Genomic DNA, 25,489 nt, shown 5'->3' on the forward strand with positions numbered 1-25,489 from the left:
AGACAACAGTTTTGATCCGGATAAGGCCAAATAAGGCCAAAATGCTATGGAGCAAAAGCTTTGTAACTTTTGGTTGTGAATATTTTAATAAACTACCCGCCACGCTCACTTAAGATACGTCTTCTTTGGCTTGTAATTTGGTTTATATCTAAATAAGTTTAGTGTTTCTACCTTAGAATACTATCGATTGAGCCCTTGGCATATGAATGTGAAAGATAGTACGAAAGAAAAAACCAAATTAAAACTAAACACGACAATATAACTGATGACTCGGCTCCCTGGGGTCTTGAGTAAGTGAAATAACTAGTTTCAGGTAACCAGCTGAATAGCTTACTTTGTGCGAAAGTAAAGATTGAAATTTTTTGTGAATTATCAGACAAATATTGACAGGTGTTCATAGCAGTATTAGCCCTGATATTTTCAATTTTTGCTAAAAGAAAATTGTTATTTTTTATCAGAAAAGTTTTATCAGTTTTTTGTTTGAAAACACTAGAATTGAATATTTCTCTCTATCATGCTTTCAGTGTATTTTAGAAAGAAATCAAAGCTTAAATTCCCAGTTTCTTTTCATTTTTGCGCTTTTAAAGTTGACAAATGGGCAAAAACAAATATTTTGTTTTTAATTGATGCAAATCTTTGGACCATCAGATGTATGATAAAAACCTTGTTGAATGTGTGACAATCCAAAATCTTGTATATTTATTTGATTTTCATTCTATGTATTATGCCAGAATAAGCAAGTACCATAATTGCTAAGCAAAGTACCAAAAATATGTTTACCCTTCTTTATGCGCCACTGTTCATATTCAGTCAGGGAGTGAGTTTACCTTCACGGCACTGGGTGTTATACTCTTAGTCCTGGAGTTTCAATTCTTGGAGTACTCGATTTTGATCTTCAGACCTCTAAAGTGAATATCTGGAGTTTTGAAGATGGTTGGAATGTAACCCCTCTTCTTATCTAGTCAATATTTAAAACTTAAAAAGTAGCAATGTACGATCCCGATCAATAGGATCATCGGTTTTCGGGATGTGTGTGATTTGTTGTTTCTTTATGCGAACATTACAGCACAAAAAAAATATGGGCCGCGTATGTTCCCTGGATTTCAACTTATGTGGAATTCGGTGCCATACGAAACTATAAAGGTTTTTTGTTCCCCCAGTCTGAACTATGCGACGCTGTAATAAAAAGCTTTATCCTAGTTGTGTTACCAGAAACCTGTAAGATGCCTACAGGTTTATGGTTACGGTTATTTTGTTAGATAACCGGTTACGGTTATCTATGTGTATTTTGTTGTTTTACAGAAATTCAGTTACGTAATTTTAACCTTGCGATAAAAAGTGAAGTCCTAGTATCCTTTCTTTTCTTCTATAGGTCACTTAAGTTTTGTGTTTGACTTCGGTTTTGAGCGAAGAGAGCTGATTTTTGAAGATCGAAACTTCGCAACTGGACAGTTTCATGATGTTAAAATTCGCCGTGTGGAAGGAGGAACAAAAATTCTCATGACTGTAAGCCTATTTGTCTTCCATTATAGGAGTATCTTTACCCTCAAAGCTCTTTCTTCAGCGGTGGTGTCTAAATCGCGTTTTATTTCCAAAAAATAATGTTTGTGCAACATGCGACAAAATTACTCCAATGAATAGCTTATTTTTTTTTTAACCTCGATATACTTCTCGGATGTATAGGAATACGTGTGAAAAAACTATTTTCTATCACATTTGCTTTGTATTCCTTTCCTTTTTTTTGTATTGCTGCTATTTGGTTTTGGCTGTGTGTAATTTGTCTTTAGATATAATCAGGTTGATTTTTTTTATTTTTGTTGTGGTTATCATGGTGTTAGACTTTGCGTGAATAGAATGTAATATCAGCAAATGGAACGTAAACCTTGACGTATCTGTGCCACCCTTAGGCTAGTGGTCACAACCAGATTCTATAGCTGCTTTAGTTTGGCTCGTCAGTTCAAGAGTCTTGCATGCATGTGAGGCTTAATTAAAAAGAGCAAAAGTATTTTATCATGTCTTAATCCTAGAAGTCTCTAATAATATTGTGGTATACCAGCTTGGAAAATATAAAAAATCAACTTAAAAAAAGTCTCGTTGAATAATTCGACAGCTTCGGAAGTTTCGTGTTGTACTAACTGCCTTGATTGAAATCTTTGTGGACACAGGATATACATTTATTTATGCTATGTGCACATTGATTTGGCAGCGTTTTGCTTAACAATTAGTAAGAGAGTATAGGTTTCCCTTGTTTTAAACTAGCCTCTCGTTATATTTTCGAACTATAGGTGCTTCTAAGACCCCTTTTCAATTAATATCAAAATTGCTTCGGAAGCTCCCTGTGGGTGCTGAGAAAATTATCTAACGGGCCCTTTGTCTTTGAGACTGGTGGCCGACGCTGAGACTTGCAAAATGACATTTTTGGTGTCGAACGTCCTTAAGAACTAAAGTTTTGAATTTTAATTTAAATTTGGTCTAAATTTGAATACTCAGAGTCAAACTTGTAAGTCGGGCATAGTTTTTTAAATTGTTTTTGCTTAAAATTCGGGGGAAATGTGGAGAAGGTTTTAAATCATACAGATTGAAAATATTATTAATGTTTAGTCTTCTGTTGGGCTGCAGCCATCCTGACCTCTGTCCGGTAGATACTGTTGATAGACTTATATTAATCAATCGTTAATTAGAGAATCTTCGTGCTCTATTTTTCTGTAATTGTTTGTGTCTTTTCGTAAATTTATCTCTAGATCGTTAAAAATGTATTGTTGTGTTCTCTTAAAAAAAGAAATTAGGATTTCACGACTCAACACAATCGATTCTGTTCCAAAAATATTTTGTGTTCATTGAGGTTTCCTTGTCCGGCTTATATGTCCTATACGTTTGAAGCCCATCGGTGAAAACAGTTTCGCATTTTCTGCCTCATGAATCGATGTAATGAAATTTTCTTTTAAATCAGTTTTCCTTATTAAGATCCCCTTGGCATTAATAAGGTCAAATGTTCCACTAAGATCCACTTTGTCCAGTCTACTTTCCTTGTCTTCGAAAGCTGGTTTGAAACAAGTGGGCTACGAATCGATACAACCTATTTTTGTTTTGTGACATTTTGTGACTTGGCCTACTCTACATATCCTGTAATTATATATATATACATATATATCTGAATAATATATCTTATGCTCCTATCTAGTCATAGGCAAAATTGTTTTTTTATGATCCGCCCTGTAAGTTTAAGCCAATCATGAGAAAACTATGTTCCTGGCCATTTTTCGGGTGTCACAAATCGAAGCAACCAAATTTGCTTTGCCGAGTACAAGTAATCTGGGTTAAAAGGGTAAGTGGCCTTAGAACGCTGAAACACATTGAGAATATTGAAATTCTTTGAAATCTTTAACTTAATGCTTTTAATTAAGGGAAACCTGAAAAATATCTTCTGATTTTCACAGCCAAGTTAGGAATGGATGTGTCCAAAGGGAAAAATAGGTCCGACTTTAGAACGATAGGTCCAAAAGAGTTTCCATTGAGACAGTCAAAACCGTGAAAAAAGATGATTTTTAGTCACATTTTTCGAGTTATTCTATGAAAGTCTTCCTAAATAATCTTTGATCCTGACGAATTTGTATTTTTGCATATAGTGGAAAATAAAATTTATTAGGGTTTATTTTACTAGGAGATACTAGGGAATATAAGGGGAAATAAAGTTGGTACTGTATCTGTTTGATTCCAAAACTGTCTTTTCAGGTTGATGACTATGAGCCAAGAGCTTTCACATTCCCAATCAACCCATCAGCTGATGCTCAATTCAATAATATTCAGTATCTTTACTTAGGCAAGAATGAAAGTATGTCTGAGGGTTTTGTTGGGTGCATTTCTCGTGTTGAATTTGATGATATTTACCCTCTAAAATGGCTTTTCCAACAAGATCGTCCTTCAACTATATCCTCAAAGCCAGGTAATCTGTTTAGGATTTATTTAATTTTGTCATGAAGATCAATGGAACATAATTTAAGTGGTGTATTTGGCAAGTGAACGAACCTCGTAAAACGAGTGAAGTGCGTGCGTATATATGTCTGTATGCATACTTGATATGAACCTATAACTTGAAATTAACTTTTCTTCAGACCCCTGTTTAATCCGACCGTAAAAGTAAATTTTAACACATTTGGTTTGATCGAAATTACGCTGCTGAATCTTTTGATTATCTAGTCTTGTTTTAAAACTGCAAATAAAACCAGTATCACTCGGTATAGTGCCTTGAAAAATATAGGAAAAAACCGCTAGTATCTAGTTGTTTTTGTTTCGCTTGCTCAGTTGCTTCAAATGGCTACGGTAGTTTCTTGCCAAAATTAAACAGTTTGTCTAAAGCAGCTTTTGCTAGTCTGTACTCGTGTAGATGCACTATGAAACACTAAAAACTCGTCATTGTTTCTTTGGGGAAAAGGACCAAAATCTCTTTTTATTAGTAGATGCAAGGCCGTATCCCGGGGAGAGGGATAGTCTGTTTGAACCCTGCCCCTCTCCAAAAAAAGTGCCATGCTTGTAAAAACATAACAAAAGTGCGTATAAACAAATTTGTTATGTTTATAAGGTTTTGTTTTGTAAACCAACCCAATATTTCAAATAATATTTCAGAAAAATTAGTTGGGGGGGGAGTGTTTGAAGATTCAATGACAAATCCTTTTAGTAAACAATGGGCAAATTGCATTTACTACTTTTGTCCTGGGACTGTGGATGTATTACGTTATTGGTGGAATGGTTATTAAACCTTTTGACCATTTTGAACAAATGTTTTTTTTTCAAAATTTTGATCAATGTTAGGGCGTATCAGACATCTAAAAAGGGTGAACGAAGGCTGGCTGCCCTCCGTTCACTTGTCAACACCCCTCTTAACAAGCTCTGAAAATTTGACTCCAAACCCTCTGTCAATCTAATCAGTAATTCTCAGGGGGTATTTTTCACTGCCTTAAATTTGTTCGAGATAGATAATACGTTGAAAAAGCAAGGGATTTCATTTTACTATGAAAATGGTCTGTTGTAAGGGTTGTGTGAAAGGAAGAATAACAGACCTCTCACATAGAACTAGAACGATTTTCATGTTGCGGTTGCAGATGCAAAAGAAACAGTTTTCTTGAGTTTTGCCAACCACAAAGCTTGCTAAGTAGTGCAAGCACGTGTAATTGCATCGCAAAATCCAGATCTCAAAATTGGCAGCCCTGGAACTTATCTTATATGTTTAGAATAACCTAATGCTTAGAATAACTAGATATACATAATTCGCCTCTTACACTAAGAAAATATCGCCAGAGAGGTCACTAAACATTAAGATAAAGTTTACTTAAAACAATATTAAAAAAATAAAGAATTAAACTCTAAGTACAAATAAGTACTGAAGAGGAAATAATCTTGTAACTTAGAAGAAATTGATCTCTGTAATCTTTTGCATCGATGACTTATTGTTTTAACTCAAGAACTATATAACGTATTGTGAATCACGGAAATCTTTTGGCGGAACTCCAAAGGACAGATGCAAGTTTTGTGTCCAAGATTTTCTTTTTGAGCCTTTTTTAAATTGTATGTCCTAGTCTAGCTCCGACTACCTTATCTACCGTTGAAGACAGTATTATAGAATGTCCTAAACACATACAGCTTATATTTGAGACTGTCTAAAATTCTAACTGTCTAAAATTGTCGAAATCTATATAAACACGAAAACAAAATAGCTTTGGAAAATCTTTGTGGGAAAGAACTTTCTACGACAAGAAAACTCCGAATACATTTTTGAATTCAGCATAGCACAATCAGATGTCTCGTTCCTGAGTCGAAACTCTATTTATGAGTGTTTTTTTCAGGTTTTTTATCATTTTTCTAGATTTTATTGTTAATCCAGGAAAGAATATAGTAGATTTAGATATGATAATTGAATCCATTTCAGACGGAATATCCGAAGATTTTTGTGGTATAGAGCCGGTTACCCACCCACCCGAGGAAAGAGAATCTCGTCCTCCCCCTGTAGTTGACGAGGACCGTGTCAGAAGCTTCTATCCTCCTGCACAAGCTGCTATACTTGGAGGTAAGTAAAAGACTGTTGTCCCTTGTTCGTTTTTAAATATTTTTCATTAAATAATTATTTTGAACTTCAAGTCTCATGATTGCTGCTCTGAACATTCAAAAGATGGAATATGGACATTGGAAGAAGAAGAGTCTCTTCTCCTGCGAGATTGGGACTTTTTTTGTTTTAAAAAATGGAATATAAATTATTTTGAATATGTACAATGGAGGCACAAAGTAAGCCCATGGCCCCTCCAACAGTCCCCTCTCCATAAATCACTGTCGGGAGCTTATAGACGGTCAGGAGTGTATACTTGGGATAGAAATAGATGCGCATAACATCTTTTTCATGAGTTAGTGGAGGGGGAGGGAAGAGAAATAATTTAAAAAAAAACAAACAAATTATAAGAACAATATGGTAAATTAAGAAGGAAGAGTAAAATTCTTGGATTACAAGGGGGTAGGTCCAACCCATCGACTTGCGCAGGGGGGAGAAGGGCTGCCTCCCAACTGGGAATCTCTTTTATTTTCTTGAATGTCTAGGCTTTTCTTATTACAATCATCGAATAAGATTTATTTTTATGATTGCCCTCCCTCGTCCTCTGGAAAAACAAAATCCTAAGTATGTGCCTGGTCCAATTCCATGGTTGTTCAAAATTAAGACGATAATTTAAATGTTTCTCTGAAAGAAGCTAGGCGAAGATTATTTATAATTCCATGAAGAGGAACGGTATTTGCATTTAATTTAGTTTTTTTCTCCTCATTATTTTGTGTTGGCCCTATTCTAGTTTAATCTGAACATATGGCTTTATTGGATTGGATAAAAAACTTGTTGTGGAATCAAAAATCAATGTCCTGGTATTTTTCAAAAATTAGATAAGTGGCTAAAGTACCCGGTTTTTTTTTTATAAATTTTGTCAGAAATTTTCGCTTTTAAAGGATACAAAAAGATAGGGTTCTTCTATATTGCCACTATTATTATTATTATCTTCATTATTATATTGTTAGTCTGTTTATTCATTGTATATATCTATATATATAAAAATAAGTTGTCTGTCTGTCTGTCTGTGGATCAGGTGACGTCATGTTTCTGTGTCGACTGATGTCATGAAATTAGTTGTCGTCATTTTTGCTATGACGGTGACGTCATTCAAGATATTTAAGACATATGTTCACGTAGAAATCTATTAATGTTTAAGTTTACAATGACTGATGAACTTACCATGGCAAAAGCCGATGAAGATGCTCAAAGAGTCTATGCCAAAAAACTTGCTGCTGATAGAGAAAGTCAGAAAAGAAAGCGTGCCGAGGAACTACCAGAGCAACGCGAAAGCAGACTTGCTGCTAAAAGAGAAAGTGAAAAAAGAAGGCGTGCCGAGGAATCAAAAGAACAGCAAGGAAACAGGCTTGAGGCTGATAGAGAAAGAAAGAACAGAAAGCGTGCCGAGGAATCAAAAGAACAGCAAGGAAAAGGCTTGAGGCTGATAGAGAAAGAAAGAACAGAAAGCGTGCCGAGGAACTACCAGAGCAACGCGGAAGCAGACTTGCTGCTAAAAGAGAAAGTGAAAAAAGAAGGCGTGCCGAGGAATTACAAGAACAGCAAGAAATCAGGCTTGCTGCTGATAGAGAAAGTAAGAAAAGAAAGCGTGCCGAGGAATCACAAGAACAGCAAGAAATCAGGCTTGCTGCTGATAGAGAAAGTAAGAAAAGAAAGCGTGCCGAGGAATCAGAGCAACCTGAAAGTTATCGCCTGGCATTCAGGTACAACCCAGTCGATGATTATAGCTTGAGTAGATGTGTTCAAATCGGGACAATGTCTAAAATTTGTCCCTATTGCAAGGCCTTGAAATTCAATGGTGAAACAATGGGAATGTGTTGCGCCTCAGGAAAAGTTAAACTTCCTCTATTGACTGCACCACCAGAGCCATTGAAGACTTTCCTTACTGGAACTACGTCAGAATCTAAGCGTTTTTTTGTCAAAAATCAGAAAATACAACTCATGTTTCCAAATGACGTTGTTTGGAGCCCAAATCGAAAATCCAGATCAATTTATGTCTACTTTCAAAGTAAAAGGGCAAATTTATCATAGAGCAGGGTCCCTTCTACCATTCTCAGGCGAGAATCATAAATTTTTACAATTGTACTTCATCAGTGATAGAAATTCTGAATTGAATGCACGTTGCGAAATTTCTCCCAACGTTGAAAGGACAATCGTTTCCCAATTGCAACATCTTTTCCACGAAAATAATAATTTAGTGCGTCTGTTCAAAACAGCCATCGATTTGATGCCTACTGATACGCATAAAATTGTTATTTCCGCTGACAAAATGCCTCCTGGCCAACATGTGCGTAGATACAATGCTCCAACTATCGACGAAGTGGCAATCGTTATGGTCGGTGATCAGTTTTTACCTCGAGATATTATTCTTCATAAGCGAAACGCTCAGTTGTTAAGAATTGCTGAAACTCATCGATGCTACGATGCCCTACAATATCCTATCATTTTTTGGGATGGAGCCGACGGCTATCACTTTAATATTAAATTGATGAATCCAGCCACTAACAAAGAAATGAATAAGAAATGCAGTGCAATGCATTATTATTCCTATAGACTAATGATTCGGCAGGATGAAGAAAATTATATTTTAAAATGCCGTGAATTGTTTCACCAATTCGTCGTTGATATGTATGCTAAAATTGAATCAGAACGTTTGCTATATATCCGCCTGAATCAGACCAAGCTCCGCTTTGAACAATACATTCATTTGCGAGATGCAGTTATAAATGACGGTAATACCACAAACGTTGGAAGATTAACAATTTTACCTTCGTCATATGCTGGCAGTCCCCGTCATATGCATGAATATGCTCAAGATGCTATTGCGTATGTTCGTCTCTATGGTCGTCCAGATTTATTTATTACATTTACATGTAATCAATCTTGGGACGAGATACTGCAGCTTTTACTTCAAGGACAATCGGCGGTTCATAGGCATGACATTACGGCCCGTGTCTTCCGGCAAAAGTTGAAATCACTGATAAACTACATTGTAAAACTTGAAGTGTTTGGGTCAGTGCGATGCTGGATGTACTCAGTGGAATGGCAAAAACGAGGTTTGCCACACGCACATATACTAATCTGGCTACATAAAAAAATTACTTCGAACGAAATTGATGATGTGATTTCCGCTGAAATACCTGATAAAAATGTCGATAAGGGGTTACATGATATTATTGTAAAAAATATGATACATGGACCTTGCGGTGCACTGAACGAAAATTCACCATGCATGGCCAAAGGAAGGTGCACAAAGCAATATCCTCGACTTTTAGTATCAAACACAATTACTGGCAATGATGGTTACCCACAATATAGAAGAAGATCTACTGAAGATGGCGGTAAAACAGCAATAATAAAGAAGCGTAACGGTACCACCATCGAAGTAGATAACCAGTGGGTTGTTCCATATTCCCCATTATTATCAAAAACATTTAATGCACACATAAACGTTGAATACTGTAACTCCGTAAAGGCAATCAAATACATATGTAAATACGTCAACAAAGGCAGTGACATGGCAGTTTTTGGCTTGCAGCCCGAAATCAAAGATTTCGATGAAATCGTACAATATCAGGCTGGAAGATACATAAGCAGTAATGAAGCTGTTTGGCGAATTCTTTCATTTCCGATACATGAACGTAGTCCAGCTGTTGTTCACTTAGCGGTACATTTACAGAATGGTCAACGTGTTTATTTCACGGAAACCAACGTGCAACAAAGAGTCCTGAATCCACCGGATACAACATTAACAGCTTTTTTTCGCTTTGCAAAAATGATTCTTTTGCAAAAAAAACTGCTGTATACTGAAGTGCCTTCGTATTACACGTGGAATACTAAAAATAAAGTATTTGAACGTCGAAAACAGGGTAAGTCAGTCGACGGCCAACCTACCATCTTCAAAGATACCACGATAGGAAGACTCTACACCGTTCACCCCAATCAACATGAATGCTTCTTTCTACGCCTGCTTTTGGTGAATGTACCCGGTCCGACATCCTTTGAGTATTTGAGGACTGTAAATGGTACTATACATGACACTTACCGAAGTCAAAAATGTCCGAAGATATACTCCATCGAAAACAGTTAGAGACATCAGATATGACTTTTGATTTTACATCAGAAATTTATAACTACACTTTAGTTGTTATAGAAGATTTGTCCGTACGAATGGCAAACAAACCTCTTCAGGATTTGGGAATGCCTTCACCTAACCGTATCGCTGCTGTTTCGACATGTGTAGAATTGGATCGTGAACAAAGTTACAGTACGAGTGATCTATTGTCGTATGTACAAAATAACATTTCCAAGTTAACGTCGGAACAAAAAGACATTTATGATACGATAATGCATTGTGTCGATAACAAAGTTGGAGAAATTTTCTTTTTGGATGCGCCAGGAGGTACTGGTAAAACGTTTGTGATAAAACTGATTCTGGCATCAATTCGATCAAAAAATGATATAGCGTTGGCAATTGCGTCTTCCAGAATAGCCGTAACATTGCTGCCTGGTGGAAGAACTGCTCATTCCGCTTTGAAATTGCCTCTGAACTTGCATTCTACAGAAACTCCCACGTGCAATATTTCCAAATCATCTGGGATGGGTAAAGTATTGCAGCAATGCAAACTTATTATTTGGGATGAGTGCACAATGGCACACAAAAAATCGCTCGAGGCTCTGGATCAATGCTTGAAAGATTTGCGAGGGAAGTCGAAACCCTTTGGCAGCACATTAATATTGCTTGCGGGAGATTTCAGGCAAACATTACCTATAATACCTAGATCAACTCCTGCAGACGAAATGAATGCTTGCCTGAAAAATTCTAATTTATGGGCACACGTAAAAACATTAAAATTAACTACAAATATGCGTGTCCGATTGCAAAACGATGACTCTGGTCAAACATTTTCAGATCAATTGCTGGCAATGGGAAACGGAAAGCTCCCAGTAGACTCAATTTCAGGACGTATACAACTACCTGCTGATTTCTGTAATTTAGTGACGTCCAAAAATGAATTGATTGAAAAAGTATTTCCGAATATTCTAAAAAATTATAAAAATAATAAATGGCTAAGTGAAAGAGCGATTCTCGCACCCAAAAATATAGACGTCCACGAAATCAACAATATTGTTTTGACCAAGATTCGAGACCAGGCAGTCCTTTACAAGTCAGTCGACACAGTTTTGGAACCAAATGAAGCGGTTAATTATCCATCTGAATTTTTAAATTCCATAGATCTTTCAGGGTTTCCACCACACGTGCTACAACTAAAAATAGGCGTACCAATAATACTTTTAAGAAATATAAACCCACCAAAGCTTTGCAATGGCACTCGACTTGCCGTAAAAAAAAACAATGGATAACCTAATAGAGGCCACAATCTTGACAGGGCCTTTTGAGGGTGAGGCTGTTCTTATTCCTCGCATTCCCATGATTCCAACGGATCTGCCTTTTCAATTTAAAAGATTGCAATTCCCAATTCGATTAGCATTTGCAATCACCATTAACAAAGCTCAAGGTCAATCATTAGAAAAATGTGGTATAGATCTTAATACTGATTGTTTTTCCCATGGACAATTGTACGTTGCATGTTCGAGGGTCGGTAAACCTGACAATCTATTTATATGCAGCGACAATTGGACAGCGAAGAATGTTGTATATTCGCAAGTTTTACGCAGTTAATTTGTATTTTGGAACCAAATGAAGCGGTTAATTATCCATCTGAATTTTTAAATTAGAAAACAGTGATGGCTACAGACTTTTGCAATTTTGTAGGCATAACAACCTAGTTATAACCAAAATGGTGTTTGGTCGTAAAATGGCTCATAAGTTTACATGGTATTCACATTCACGTGATGGTAAGACAGCAAACCTTATCGATTATGTTATTGTAAACCGAAGACTAGCAGGATCAATACAAGATACTAGGGTGTATAGGTGTTATTGACGTCAAAAGTAAATATCACCATCTAGAAGTGTCTAGGGTGGATTTAAAGCTGATATTTCGGAAGGGTAACTACCTCCCGGGAAGTAATGATGTTGATAGACTCCAGGATGAAAATTTGAGAGAAACTTTCCAGGAACAGATGAATACTAAACTTAAGAGTTTAATAATTGATGATGTAAAAGATTGATGGAATAACTTTAGAAAAACCATTTGTGATGTTGCTGATGGTGTCTTAGGGAAGAAAGTTAAGACTGCAGCTAGGAATATTAATGTTTAATATTCTATTCTATTATTATGTTTAATATGACTATTATGTTTAATAGTGAGTAGAAGGAGTTCGTACAAGAATTATCTGAGTGATAGATCGTATGAAAACAAAAGGAATGTATAGAAAGTGGAGAAAGCATCAAAATATGAACTAAGGAGGTGTGAAGTGGAGGCCTTGGATAAAATTGCCGAGGATCTGTAAGATGCAGCTAGACAGCATAATAGTAAAATATTATACTGGCATGTTAATAAATTAAGAGGAAATAGCCAATCCGGACTTGTCCTAGTTAAAGATAGGAATGGGACCACAATTGGCGATAAGGAAAGAGTTAAAGAGAGATGGACGGAACATTTTGAGAATTTGCTAAACTGAGATAGAGCTGCAGGAAAAGATATAGGGGAAAATGAAAAAGTTTGTGATACCTTGGATGTGAAGGAAAATTTGTTTTTTGAGAAAGAATTAGTGATAGTAATAAAAGGATTAAAAAATTATGAGGCTCCAGGTGCTGATAGAGTACCGGAAATCTTGGAAAGTGCTTAGATCGGAGAGATCGTAATGAAACTTGGTGGGAAGAAGCTCTTGGCTCTTCCGACCTTGTCAAAAGTGCCAAATGAGCTCTTGGCTCTTGTTCACCGTTAAAAAAAAGTTTGTGAGAATAGGAAGATAAGTCTGCAAACCAAGATTAGAACATTGGAAGCTACAGTGATTAAAGGGGTCAAATGTGGCTCTGAAGCATGGGCTCCCCGAAAAGCGGATGAAGATTTACTAGATATTTTCCAGAGAAATTGCCTACGGATTGTTTTGGGTACCGGGCTGACTGACCGTAGTTCAAACAGCAGGCTCTACGAAAAATGTGGTTCAATCCCGCTTTCTAGGGCTATAATGAAGGAAAGGTTGAGATGGCTAGGCAACGTTCTGCGGATGAAGTATGACAGATTGTCCTTGTCAGCCAACCTGCTAGGGCTAAACGGAAACAAGGTCGTCCTCGTCTGGGGTGGGGGATTGTCATAAATAAAGATTTTAAGGAAATTGGAACTTCCTGGGAGGGTTTTAAGAGAGATGCTTTGAATAGATTGAGTTGGAGGAGGGGCGTTCGTAGCTGTGTTGGCCTCAGAAGGCTTGGTGCTGCGGTGAGTTATTATTATTATTATTATTAGTAGTAGTAGTAGTAGTATTGTTTTGGGGCACAAGTGGATCCTTCGACTTCCAACATCCCCCTTCGAGCATTGTTAACTTTTGGTGGAAAGATGGGTCATTCTTTTTCCGATTGGCTTAAACCTTATGGGGTAGGTGCTTTGGCAATATTACAGAAGAGAGTTTTTTCTTTTTTTTGATCTGAACTTATTTTCTATATTATTGGTGTGTGAAATCTTACATTTTTATAACACTTGGGGACAGGAACCTCGGTTTAAGTCAACAAAAAGGATGGATTTTAAGACGGGTAAGCCATTTCCTTGACCCATTTGCATTCCGTACAACAGTACCCGGATTAACTATAAATTTGGAAAGTACCAAGATTTTGTCAAAAAAAAGTCCTCCTCCCCACAAGAAGTTTGAGACCGCTGGATTTTCTGGTTAAGGCATTAGCAGGTCTTGAAGTTCCAAAAGTTGGGATTCCCCGAGCAATGAAACTTGGAAGCCTGCTAGTGTTAAGACTGTAAAGGCCCACAACCTTAAGTGAGTCTCAGTCCCTAGCATATAGTATTGCATATCTATATATATAAAAATAAGTTGTCTGTGTGTGGATCTGTGTGTGGATCAGGTGACGTCATGTTTGTCCGCATATGACGTCTGAATTATTTCACACTAATACAAAAGAAGAAAAAAACTAAAAAAGGTAAAAACTACAAAAAAAACTAAAAAGAAAAAAAAACTAAAAAAGCTAAAAAACTAAAAAAAAACTAAAAAAGGTAAAAATCTAATAACTAAAAAAAAACTGAAAAAAATAAAAAAAGGCAAAAACTACAAAAAAAATAAAAACTAATAAAAAAACTAAAAAAGCTAAAAAACTAAAAAAACTAAAAAAAGGTAAAAAACTAAAAAAAACTAAAAACTAAAAAAGAAAAAAACTAAAAAAAAGGAAAAAACTGAAAAATAAAAGAGAAAAAGAAAACTAAAAAAATATGAATAAATATATATAAAAATAAGTTGTTTGTGGGTTATGTCTGTCTGTCTGTCTGTCGAGTGACGTCGTGTTTGTCCGCATATGACGTCTGAATTATTTCACACTAATACAAAAGAAGAAAAAAAACTAAAAAAGGTAAAAACTACAAAAAGAACTAAAAAGAAAAAAAACTAAAAAAGCTAAAAAACTAAAAAAAACTAAAAAAAGGTAAAAAACTAAAAACTAAAAAAAAACTGAAAAAACTAAAAAAAGGCAAAAACTAAAAAAAACTAAAAACTAATAAAAAAACTAAAAAACTAAAAAAACTAAAAAAAAGGTAAAAAACAAAAAAAAACTAAAAACTAAAAAAGAAAAAACTAAAAAAAAGGAAAAAACTGAAAAATAAGAGAAAAAGAAAACTAAAAAAATATTAATAAATATAAAAAATATAAATATAAATATAATATAAATTAGTAAAAAAAACTAAAAAAAACTAAAAAAAGGTAAAAAACTAAAAAAAACTAAAAACTAAAAAAGAAAAAAACTAAAAAAAAGGAAAAAACTGAAAAATAAAAGAGAAAAAGAAAACTAAAAAAATATGAATAAATATATATAAAAATAAGTTGTTTGTGGGTTATGTCTGTCTGTCTGTCTGTCGAGTGACGTCGTGTTTGTCCGCATATGACGTCTGAATTATTTCACACTAATACAAAAGAAGAAAAAAAACTAAAAAAGGTAAAAACTACAAAAAAACTAAAAAGAAAAAAAGCTAAAAAACAAAAAAAAACTAAAAACTAAAAAAGAAAAAACTAAAAAAAAAGGAAAAACTGAAAAATAAAAGAGAAAAAGAAAACTAAAAAAATATGAATAAATATATATAAAAATAAGTTGTTTGTGGGTTATGTCTGTCTGTCTGTCTGTCGAGTGACGTCGTGTTTGTCCGCATATGACGTCTGAATTATTTCACACTAATACAAAAGAAGAAAAAAAACTAAAAAAGGTAAAAACTACAAAAAAAACTAAAAAGAAAAAAAACTAAAAAAGCTAAAAAACTAAAAAAAACTAAAAAAAAGGTAAAAAACTAAAAACTAAAAAAAACTGAAAAAACTAAAAAAAGGCAAAAACTAAAAAAAAACTAAAAACTAATAAAAAAACTAAAAAAGCTAAAAAACTAAAAAAACTAAAAAAAAGGTAAAAAACAAAAAAAAACTAAAAACTAAAAAAGAAAAAACTAAAAAAAAAGGAAAAAACTGAAAAATAAGAGAAAAAGAAAACTAAAAAAATATTAATAAATATAAAAAATATAAATATAAATATAATATAAATTAGTAAAAAAACTAAAAAAAAACTAAAAAAAGGTAAAAAACTAAAAAAAAACTAAAAACTAAAAAAGAAAAAAACTAAAAAAAAGGAAAAAACTGGAAAATAAAAGAGAAAAAGAAAACTAAAAAAATATGAATAAATATATATAAAAATAAGTTGTTTGTGGGTTATGTCTGTCTGTCTGTCTGTCGAGTGACGTCGTGTTTGTCCGCATATGACGTCTGAATTATTTCACACTAATACAAAAGAAGAAAAAAAACTAAAAAAGGTAAAAACTACAAAAAAACTAAAAAGAAAAAAAGCTAAAAAACTAAAAAAAAACTAAAAAAAGGTAAAAAACTAAAAACTAAAAAAAACTGAAAAAACTAAAAAAAGGCAAAAACTAAAAAAAAAACTAAAAACTAATAAAAAAACTAAAAAAGCTAAAAAACTAAAAAAACTAAAAAAAGGTAAAAAACAAAAAAAAATTAAAAACTAAAAAAGAAAAAACTAAAAAAAAAGGAAAAAACTGAAAAATAAGAGAAAAAGAAAACTAAAAAAATATTAATAAATATAAAAAATATAAATATAAATATAATATAAATTAGCAATCAACAAAGCACCGAGACACAAATGACGACCGGGACACAGGGAGTATAAATGACGACCAGGACATAAGTAAAAAAAAAAAAAACTAAAAAAACTAAAAAAATGGTAAAAACTACAAAAAAACTAAAAACTAATAAAAAAACTAAAAAATCTAAAAATCTAAATAAACTAAAAAAGAAAAAAAAGAAAAAAGGAAAAAAATAAAGGAGAAAAACAAAACTAAAAAACGAATGTATATACAGACCGGGACACCGGGATACAAATGACGACCGGGACACAGGGAATATAAATAACGACCGGGACACAGGGACACAACTACAATGGGGACGCCGGGGGGCACAGGGGGATATAAATGACGACCGGGACACCGGGACACAAGGAATATAAATGACGCCCGGGACACTCAAAGAGAAATCACAGACTGGAACACCGGGACACAAATGACGACCGGGACACAGGGAATATAAATGACGACCGGGACACAGGGACATAACTACAAAGGGGACGCCGGGGTGCACAGGGGGATATATAAATGACGATGGCGACTCAGGGAATGGTCGATTAGCAATCACCATCAACAAAGCTCAAGGGCAATCATTAGAATCATGAGGTATAGATCTGAATACGGATTGTTTTCCCATGGACCATTATATGTTGCATGTTCAAGAGTCGGTAAACCTGAAAATCTATTTATATGCACAGACAATGGGACAGCAAAGAATGTTGTATATTCGCAAGTTTTACGTAGTTAAAAACATATATCTGTGGATCAGGTGCATATGACGTCTGAATTATTTCACACTAATACAAAAGAAGAAAAAAAACTAAAAAAGCTAAAAAACTAAAAAAAACTAAAAAAAGGTAAAAAACTAAAAACTAAAAAAAAACTGAAAAAACTAAAAAAAGGCAAAAACTACAAAAAAACTAAAAACTAATAAAAAAAAACTAAAAAAGCTAAAAAACTGAAAAAACTAAAAAAACTAAAAAAGGTAAAAAACTAAAAAAAAACTAAAAACTAAAAAAGAAAAAAACTAAAAAAAAGGAAAAAACTGAAAAATAAAAGATAAAAAGGAAAAAACTGAAAAATAAAAGATAAAAAGAAAGCTAAAAAATATGAATAATATACATAAAAATAAGTTGTCTGTCTGTCTGTGGATCTGTGGATCAGGTGCATATGACGTCTGAATTATTTCACACTAATACAAAAGAAGAAAAAAAACTAAAAAAGCTAAAAAACTAAAAAAAAACTAAAAAAAGGTAAAAAACTAAAAACTAAAAAAAAACTGAAAAAACTAAAAAAAAAGGCAAAAACTACAAAAAAAACTAAAAACTAATAAAAAAGCTAAAAAACTGAAAAAACTAAAAAAAACTAAAAAAAGGTAAAAAACTAAAAAAAAAACTAAAAACTAAAAAAGAAAAAAACTAAAAAAAAGGAAAAAACTGAAAAATAAAAGATAAAAAGGAAAAAACTGAAAAATAAAAGATAAAAAGAAAGCTAAAAAATATAAATAAAAATAAAAAAAAATAAAAAAGATAAAAACTACAAAAAAAACTAAAAAGAAAAAACGAAAAAAAAAATAAAAAAGCTAAAAAAAAGGCAAAAACCAATAAAAAAACTAAAAAGAAAAAAAGTAAAAAAAACTAAAAAATTATTTCATCATATAATATGACGTCTGAATTATTTCATCATATACCAATTCGAAAACGAATGTATTCAAGCCGATGTAGCTGAGTTGATAAGGCGTTATGTTCCAGGTTCTAGGTTCAAGAGGTTCCAGGTTCGAACTTTGGCTTTAGCATTAATATAAAAGAAGCAAAAATGTAAAGAAGGTAAAAACTACAAAAAAAACTAAAAAGAAAAAAAAGAAAAAAATCTAAAAAGGCTTAAAAACTAAAAAAACTAAAAAAAAAAGGTAAAAAACTAAAAAAAACTAAAAAAAGGAAAAACCATAAAATAAACTAAAAACTAATAAAAAAAACTGAAAAAAGCTAAAAAACTAAAAAGAACTAAAAAAGGTAAAAACTAAAATAACTAAAAAAGAAAAAAAACTAAAAAAAGGAAAAAAACTGAAAAATAAAGGAGAAAAAGAAAACTAAAGAAATATGAATAAAAATAAAAAAACTAAAAAGATAAAAACTTCAAAAAAAAACTAAAAAGAAAAAAGAAAAAACTAAAAAACCTAAAAAAAGGTAAAAACCAATAAAATGACGACGGGGACACATGCAATGTTCGATTAGCAATCACCATCAACAAAGCTCAAGGGCAATCATTAGAATCATGTTCCCATGGACAATTATATGTTGCATGTTCAAGAGTCGGTATGCAATGGCACTCGACTTGCCGTAAAAAAAAACAATGGAAAACCTAATAGAGGCCACAATCCTGACAGGGCCTTTTGAGGGTGAGGCTGTTCTTATTCCTCGCATTCCCATGATTCCAACGGATCTGCCTTTTCAATTTAAAAGATTGCAATTCCCCCATTCGATTAGCATTTGCAATCACCATTAACAAAGCTCAAGGTCAATCATTAAAAAAATTACCAATAATACTTTTAAGAAATATCAACCCACCAAAGCTTTGCAATGGCACGCGACTTGCCGTAAAAAAAAAACAATGGAAAACCTAATAGAGGCCACAATCTTGACAGGGCCTTATGAGGGTGAGGCTGTTCTTATTCCTCGCATTCCCATGATTCCAACGGATCTGCTTTTTCAATTTAAAAGATTGCAACACAGACAATGGGACAGCGAAGACTGTTGTATATTCACAAGTTTTACGTAGTTAATTTGTATTGTATCTATCTATCTATCTATCTATATAAAAACGAGTTGTGTGTATGCATGTTTGTTTGTTTGTAAAAAGAGCGTTTGCATATGACGTCATTATTAGTACATACGGCTTTGTATATGGAAAGACAATGGGAAAGCCAAGAATGTTGTATATTCGCAATTTTTACGTAGTTTGAAACACATATATAAATCTATCTATATTCACAGGTGGGACACAGGGACACAACTACAATGGCGCGTAACTAATATGGCGCGTAACGACTTACGCGCGCGGGGGGGGCTTGGGGGGGCGCGAAGCGCCCCACCAACTAGGTGTTGGGGTGGCGCGAAGCGCCACCCCAACAGCTAGTATATATATAAAAATAAGTTGTCTGTCTGTGTGTCTGTCTGTCTGTCATGTGACGTCATGGTTCTGTGTCGACTGACGTCATGAAGTTAGTTGTCGTCATTTTTGCTATGACGGTGACGTCATCAACGGTATTTAAGACATTTGTTCACGGAAAAATGTTTAATTGTAAAATGACTGAAGAACCTACAATGGCAACAGCCGAGGAAGCTGCTCAAAGAGTTAATGCCAAAAAACTTGCTGCTGATAGAGAAAGTAAGAAAAGAAAGCGTGCCGGGGAATCACAAGAACAGCAAGAAAACAGGCTTGCGGCTAAAGAACGCAAAACCGCGCAGTTAGATGAAAATCCACCTGGACAGCGAGAGTCAAAACATATCAAAACTGAAAATGATAGCGATGATGATTGGGTTTGGGATTTTGACTTGGATAAGGTCATCAATGCCTACCAGATTTAAGTTAAAAAAAACAAAGGTTCGTCGATATGTACTTCATAGTGACGCTGAAAAATAAAGAAGAAAAAGAAAACTGAAAAAAGAAAAAAGGTAAAAAACTAAAAAAAAACTGAAAAGAAAAAACACTCAAAGAGAAATTACAGACCGAGACACAAATGACGACCGAGACAGAGGGAATATAAGTGACGACCGGGAACCTCAAAGAGAAATTACAGACTGGGACACCCGGACACAAATCACGACCGGGACACAGGGAATATAAATGACGACCGGGACACAGGGACACAACTACAACGGGAACGCCGGGGGCACAGGCGGGATATATAAATGACGACCGGGACACCGGGACACAGGGAATATAAATAACGACCGGGACACTCAAAGAGAAATTACAAACTGGGACACCGGGACACAAATGACGACCGGGACACAGGGACACATCATTAGAATAATGAGGTATAGATCTGAATACGGATTGTTTTTCCCATGGACAATTATATGTTGCATGTTCAAGAGTCAGTAAACCTGACAATCTATTTATATGCACAGACAATGGGACAGCGAAGAATGTTGTATATTCGCATGTTTTACGTTGTTAAAAACATATATTTATATCTATCTCTATTCACAGGTGGGACACAGGGACACAACTACAATGGCGCGTAACGACTTACGCGCGCGGGGGGGGGGGGGCTTGGGGGGCGCGAAGCGCCCCACCAACTAGGTGTTGGGGTGGCTCGAAGCGCCACCCCAACAGCTAGTATTTCTTATAAAGAGTTACGGTGAAACAGATCATAACGAAGTGTATCAAGTATGTCAAGTTTTTTTACGATTTTTTTAAATAAAAAAGAAGAAGTTAAATAAAGTATTAAATAATAAAGAAGCGTCTATATTCAATTTTGTCTACAGGGCGGAAATCCAATGGTTTCAGCACCATAATCGACTAAAAACCATGCAAAATTCATATTACAATTCAAGTACTGTAGTTCAACGTAATAGCTCTTAAGTAGAAAAACCTTAAAAACCTTGCAAATATTCATACAACCAATGCGTGACAGAACAATTTCCATGAAAAAACAAAGAGGAAGTGATTTGAAAAAATATTTTCCGAAGAATTGTTTTTGAACAAAAAGCAAAGAGCTATGTTAAGCCTGATACGAGTAATCAACTCAAGCATACAACAATCAGAAATCACTGTATATAAATATATCAACCCTAAAACGAAATGAAAAATCAAGTCGAACCGAAAACAAAGAGTAATTACCGCAAATAAGAGTGGTCCTGTTCCCTATTAAACCCCCTAAAGGCCGGAGCATGATTTGTGCTTTCTTGACAACAATTGATATTTAGAAAAGTATGTTTTTTTTGTAAAAACTTCAGCTGGTATTTTTTGCTGGATACTAATATATGTATAAATACCCGAATTATAAATTGTTTTCAGTATAAGTGCAAATGGCACTCAAACCTATTAGGGGTTTCAGTATTGCAACCCTCCACTCTGATTTGTGTTGAATTTTACACGCTTTTAGCTTGTGCTGATTATTTATCTTAATTTTTGTTTGTTTTAGGTTTCATTTATTTATTCAGTGTTTTTCTATTTGTTTCTAGATTATTTGTAAATTCATAGTTACTGATGTTTGTTTTAAATTGGATTTGTTTGACTATATTATAAGTTAAAGGTGAAACAGAACACAAATTACTATAACTATATATTTGTTTTAAAAGAAACTTCACAAAGATTTTACTTTATAAGATTGGTAAGAATATCTAAAAGCTTACGATACAAATTCGAAGGCTTTTTTGTCATCGAACGCTAAATATTATAGAATATGACTAAGTCCAACCTAAAATAAACTTAGTGCATTTTAAATTCTCAATAGGAACTAAATGAACTTGAACCAAACTAAGATGGTTTTGAGAATGGTACATTCTCAATACCAAACCACGTAAGAAGACGCTGAAAAATGTTTGATATGGTTTCTATGTTAGTGTGATAAAATCTATACCAATGATAATTTTTTGCTCTTGCCTTTTTAAGGAATCATTCAATTTTGCCTCCAAACATTTCACATAGCATTGCAGTTAAGCAGGGCCTTATCCAAGATTTTTTTTTTGGGGTGGGGGGAGTTACAAAAGGATTTGGGGAGGCCTTCAAAAAAAACTAAAAAGCGTATCAAAAATTGATTTTGTTCATTTTTGTTACATTTTTACGAGCCGGACAAACATTTGGGGGGGGGAATGTTCAAACTTCTTACCCCCCCCCCCTCCTCCTGGATACGGCCTTACTGGTAAGATCAGGGTTTTAAATTGTCATATATTATTTTTCAGGTATACTTGCTGTCATTTTCATCGCTCTTGTATTCATGTTAGTATTAATTGGAAGGTATATGTCGCGACACAAAGGTGATTATATTACGCAAGAGGATAAAGGAGCAGATGAAGCTGATGATCCTGATGATGCTGTTATGAGATCTCAGACAGGGGCCAATGTTCAAAAGAAAAAAGGTTTATATTGTCTGTGTAATTTGTATAAATTTTCTATGTATTCTTCTCCTTTCGGCTCTGTGCCTCTAAAGTAGGATTGAGCTTCTTCTTCTTTTGTTTTATCTTCCATACCTTTTTTATTAATAGCTTGTACACAACAGGAACTATTTTAACAAAAATATTTTTTTCATGATTCAAGCCTAAAACCACTATTGAAAGGATTTGTTTACTTTTTCTGGTCTCTTTTTATTTTTTTGGTACAAATGAACATGTTAAATAATTTGTTTAAAAGTTATTTACGCCGAGCTGTTAAATTCCCCCAATAAAAAAAAGAAATTTTGTGGCTAGATTCACTTGCTTCAAAAAAAAATCGTTTTTTTTTTTCATTTAGTAAATTTTAGACGCCTGAGGTAAAAAGAAAATATGTTGAAACCGGGAGAGGTGATTCCTTTTTTTTTTTCACCGCGGAAACTACAAATTTCCCTGTTCCGCAAAATCCTCCCCCCCCCCCTTGTCAACCCTCCCACCTCTTCCATCTACCTTTTATTTTTTTATTTAGTTTCATTTCATCTTTAGAACTTGTGTCAATAAAAGTAACCTTGTGAGTTCTGTACTTTGCTAAGTGTATCATTTTAGAGTTAATTGTTTCAGTAATATTGCCCCTGTATTTTTATCTACTTTGTTAGACAAAGACGGCGTCAGCTTCTAAACTTGTTGCAAATGCTGTAATTTAATACGAAATAAGGGTATCATCGGGCTAATAAACACAAAATGAACAGTCTTTTATTTGTCGAATTAAGAGGGGGTAGAGGGTGGATCTTATGCTGAATATTATTAAAGTGGTTTTCCAAGTATTTTAATAATTCCTGTAAAATATACACAACTCTTTACACATATCTAAAAATTGGCCATTTTATAGTCTATTTTTACTGTTGAGAGTATAGCAAAAAAAATTACTCAATACAGTGTCAAAGCAAAATTTATTCAATCTTTAATTTTTTATGATACTAAAATGTTTTCAATCAGTGAGTAAGTTAGCCCTTTTAATGACAAAAGTTCAGTTTAAGCTGTGATGGGAAAGCAAACACTTAAAGCCTAAAAAGTTTGAGAGAGCCTTGCTTGTAGCCAACTTCTCTATAAAAAGAGATGCTTTCTGCTTAATATAAGTTGAAACGAAGATGAATTTAAAACTTTAAAAAAGTTTTCTGATGTAATACATAGACTTAAAAAAAAGATTAAATATCAAAAAGTAAAGAAAAATATTTTTGTTTGTAATTTAGTGGAACATTCGCCATTGGAATAATGTGTTGTCAGTTACTCGCCACTTTTCAACCAGTGGTGTAATTTCGTCAAAATCTTGGGGGGGGGGGGGCAAAGTGGAGTCATTTTTTTTTTCAAATCAAGTGAAAATGATAGCAGAAAAACGAGCCATATATTACCATAAAGCAAAGATATACTAAGAAAACTGACCTGTTTCTCTGGGTGCTTGAATTATGTGGGCTTATCTTACTTTTGGCAAGATTTTTCGCAGAAATTAAATTTCATTTGGGTGGGGGGCAAAATGGGGTCTGGAGGGGGCAATTGCTCTCCTGTCCCATAGCACATTGTTTTCAACCCTTCAAATGGAACTACTTTAATAAGGATTGATATTTACTTGCACCCCCAAAAGCCCACCCCCTCCCGAAAGGTGTGTTTTCAGTTTTTTGCATAAATGTACTAGGTTTTCTTCTAAAATCTAATTCTCTCACATTTTTACGGTTTATAATACTTTTAATTTGATTATTTCAAGCATTCTGCACTTACATTTTCTCTTTTCAAACCTGTTTGTTTCTCCCGTGTCTCCATCTGTTTGTTCCTTATGTCAAACTCTTATGCTGTATTTTCCTTGCTATATGATCCTGTAAAATTGCAGAGAAATAGACCTTAAGACGATAGGAGCTCAAGTCGTTTACATGGCTAAAGGACTGTAGATTTTTGGACCCTGTGAAATATATGCTGTTTGCAAAAAGATTACAAACTAAATCAGTAAGTTGAATGGGTTAAGGCTAACGTCTTTGGACAACTCTTGTGTACTATACTTCCCCCCTCCCCTAAATATGAATTATTATTCATTCCTCCACCGACTGATCGAAAATCAGTACTGAGGAATATGAGTTGTACCCAAATTTGTATTATTGTCATAATATATTTTCCTATTGTTCCGACACCAGTCCCTGCCAAGTGACCTTAGATCTGACATTTTCACCAGCTTTATTGTTTAGTTTTAAATGTGAATATCTGTTTACTATGAAATTGAATCCGTCCATTTCTTATTCATTTCATTTTAATTTAGTTTGTGTGTATATATATATTCAATAAATGTTTTTTTTTTACTATAACGGTATTATCTAATCTCCTTTCGAAACAATCAGCTTAATCTGAAGTTTATGTTATTAAACTTCAAAGGTATTTCATTATAGACTAATCTGAGCTTACTACCATTCCAAATGAACGGTTATTCAATGAGTAATATTAGGAGCATATTGGATGTGGATATATTGGGGTTGCAATAGTTTGTTTGCAAGGATCGGTATTTTGTACCTCATCACTAAGTCTTCCTATGTAATAGTACCCTCGTGTAGTGGCTTGGGAAAACTTGCAGTCTTGTCGTCTTTTTGTTAGGAGTAAGTCTTCGAACTTCCTTTGATTCTTACCAATTGACCTTACCAATGACCATACCACTTGACCTTACCAATTGACCTATTTACCAATTTGATTCTTACCTCCTTGTAGGTTAGATTCTTACCAATTGACCTTACCAATTTGATTCTTACCTCCTTGTAGGTATTTTTAGTCTGCTGCTTCTTATTTGACAAGTTCCAGTTTTCGAATGTCAGCTTAAGTCTGGTGATATTAAAAACGGAGCTCTAAACAATATTTACAATGGCTGATTTTCTATTTCTTCCTTATTCTGAACATATAAAATTCATTAAGTTTAAAAATAATCATGAATTGATTTTACCCCAAGTCAATTCGTATAATTTCAGAATAGCGGAAGAAACATACAGGTAGTAAACCGATGTTTGTGAAAAGTGTACTATGAAATGATG

The 25,489-nt window shown here is 33.9% G+C and overlaps 1 protein-coding gene across 2 annotated transcripts in view; it reads left to right on the top strand.

Annotated features, from left to right (window-relative positions):
* Positions 1-24,778, top strand: part of LOC136036148 (neurexin-4-like) — a 91,991-nt gene extending 67,213 nt beyond the window's left edge. Inside the window, exons 19-22 of one of the 2 annotated variants that reach the window (XM_065718187.1) lie at positions 1,373-1,506; positions 3,733-3,943; positions 5,924-6,061; positions 22,245-24,778. In XM_065718187.1, the coding sequence (XP_065574259.1) occupies positions 1,373-1,506; positions 3,733-3,943; positions 5,924-6,061; positions 22,245-22,495 (734 nt within the window). In that variant the 3' untranslated portion in view covers positions 22,496-24,778. The remainder of the gene's footprint in view (positions 1-1,372; positions 1,507-3,732; positions 3,944-5,923; positions 6,062-22,244) is intronic. The other variant, XM_065718188.1, reaches the window with a different exon arrangement.
* The last annotated feature ends 711 nt before the right edge of the window (positions 24,779-25,489 follow it).

Source organism: Artemia franciscana, chromosome 15 (assembly GCF_032884065.1).
Source record: "Artemia franciscana chromosome 15, ASM3288406v1, whole genome shotgun sequence".
Taxonomy (NCBI): domain Eukaryota; kingdom Metazoa; phylum Arthropoda; class Branchiopoda; order Anostraca; family Artemiidae; genus Artemia; species Artemia franciscana.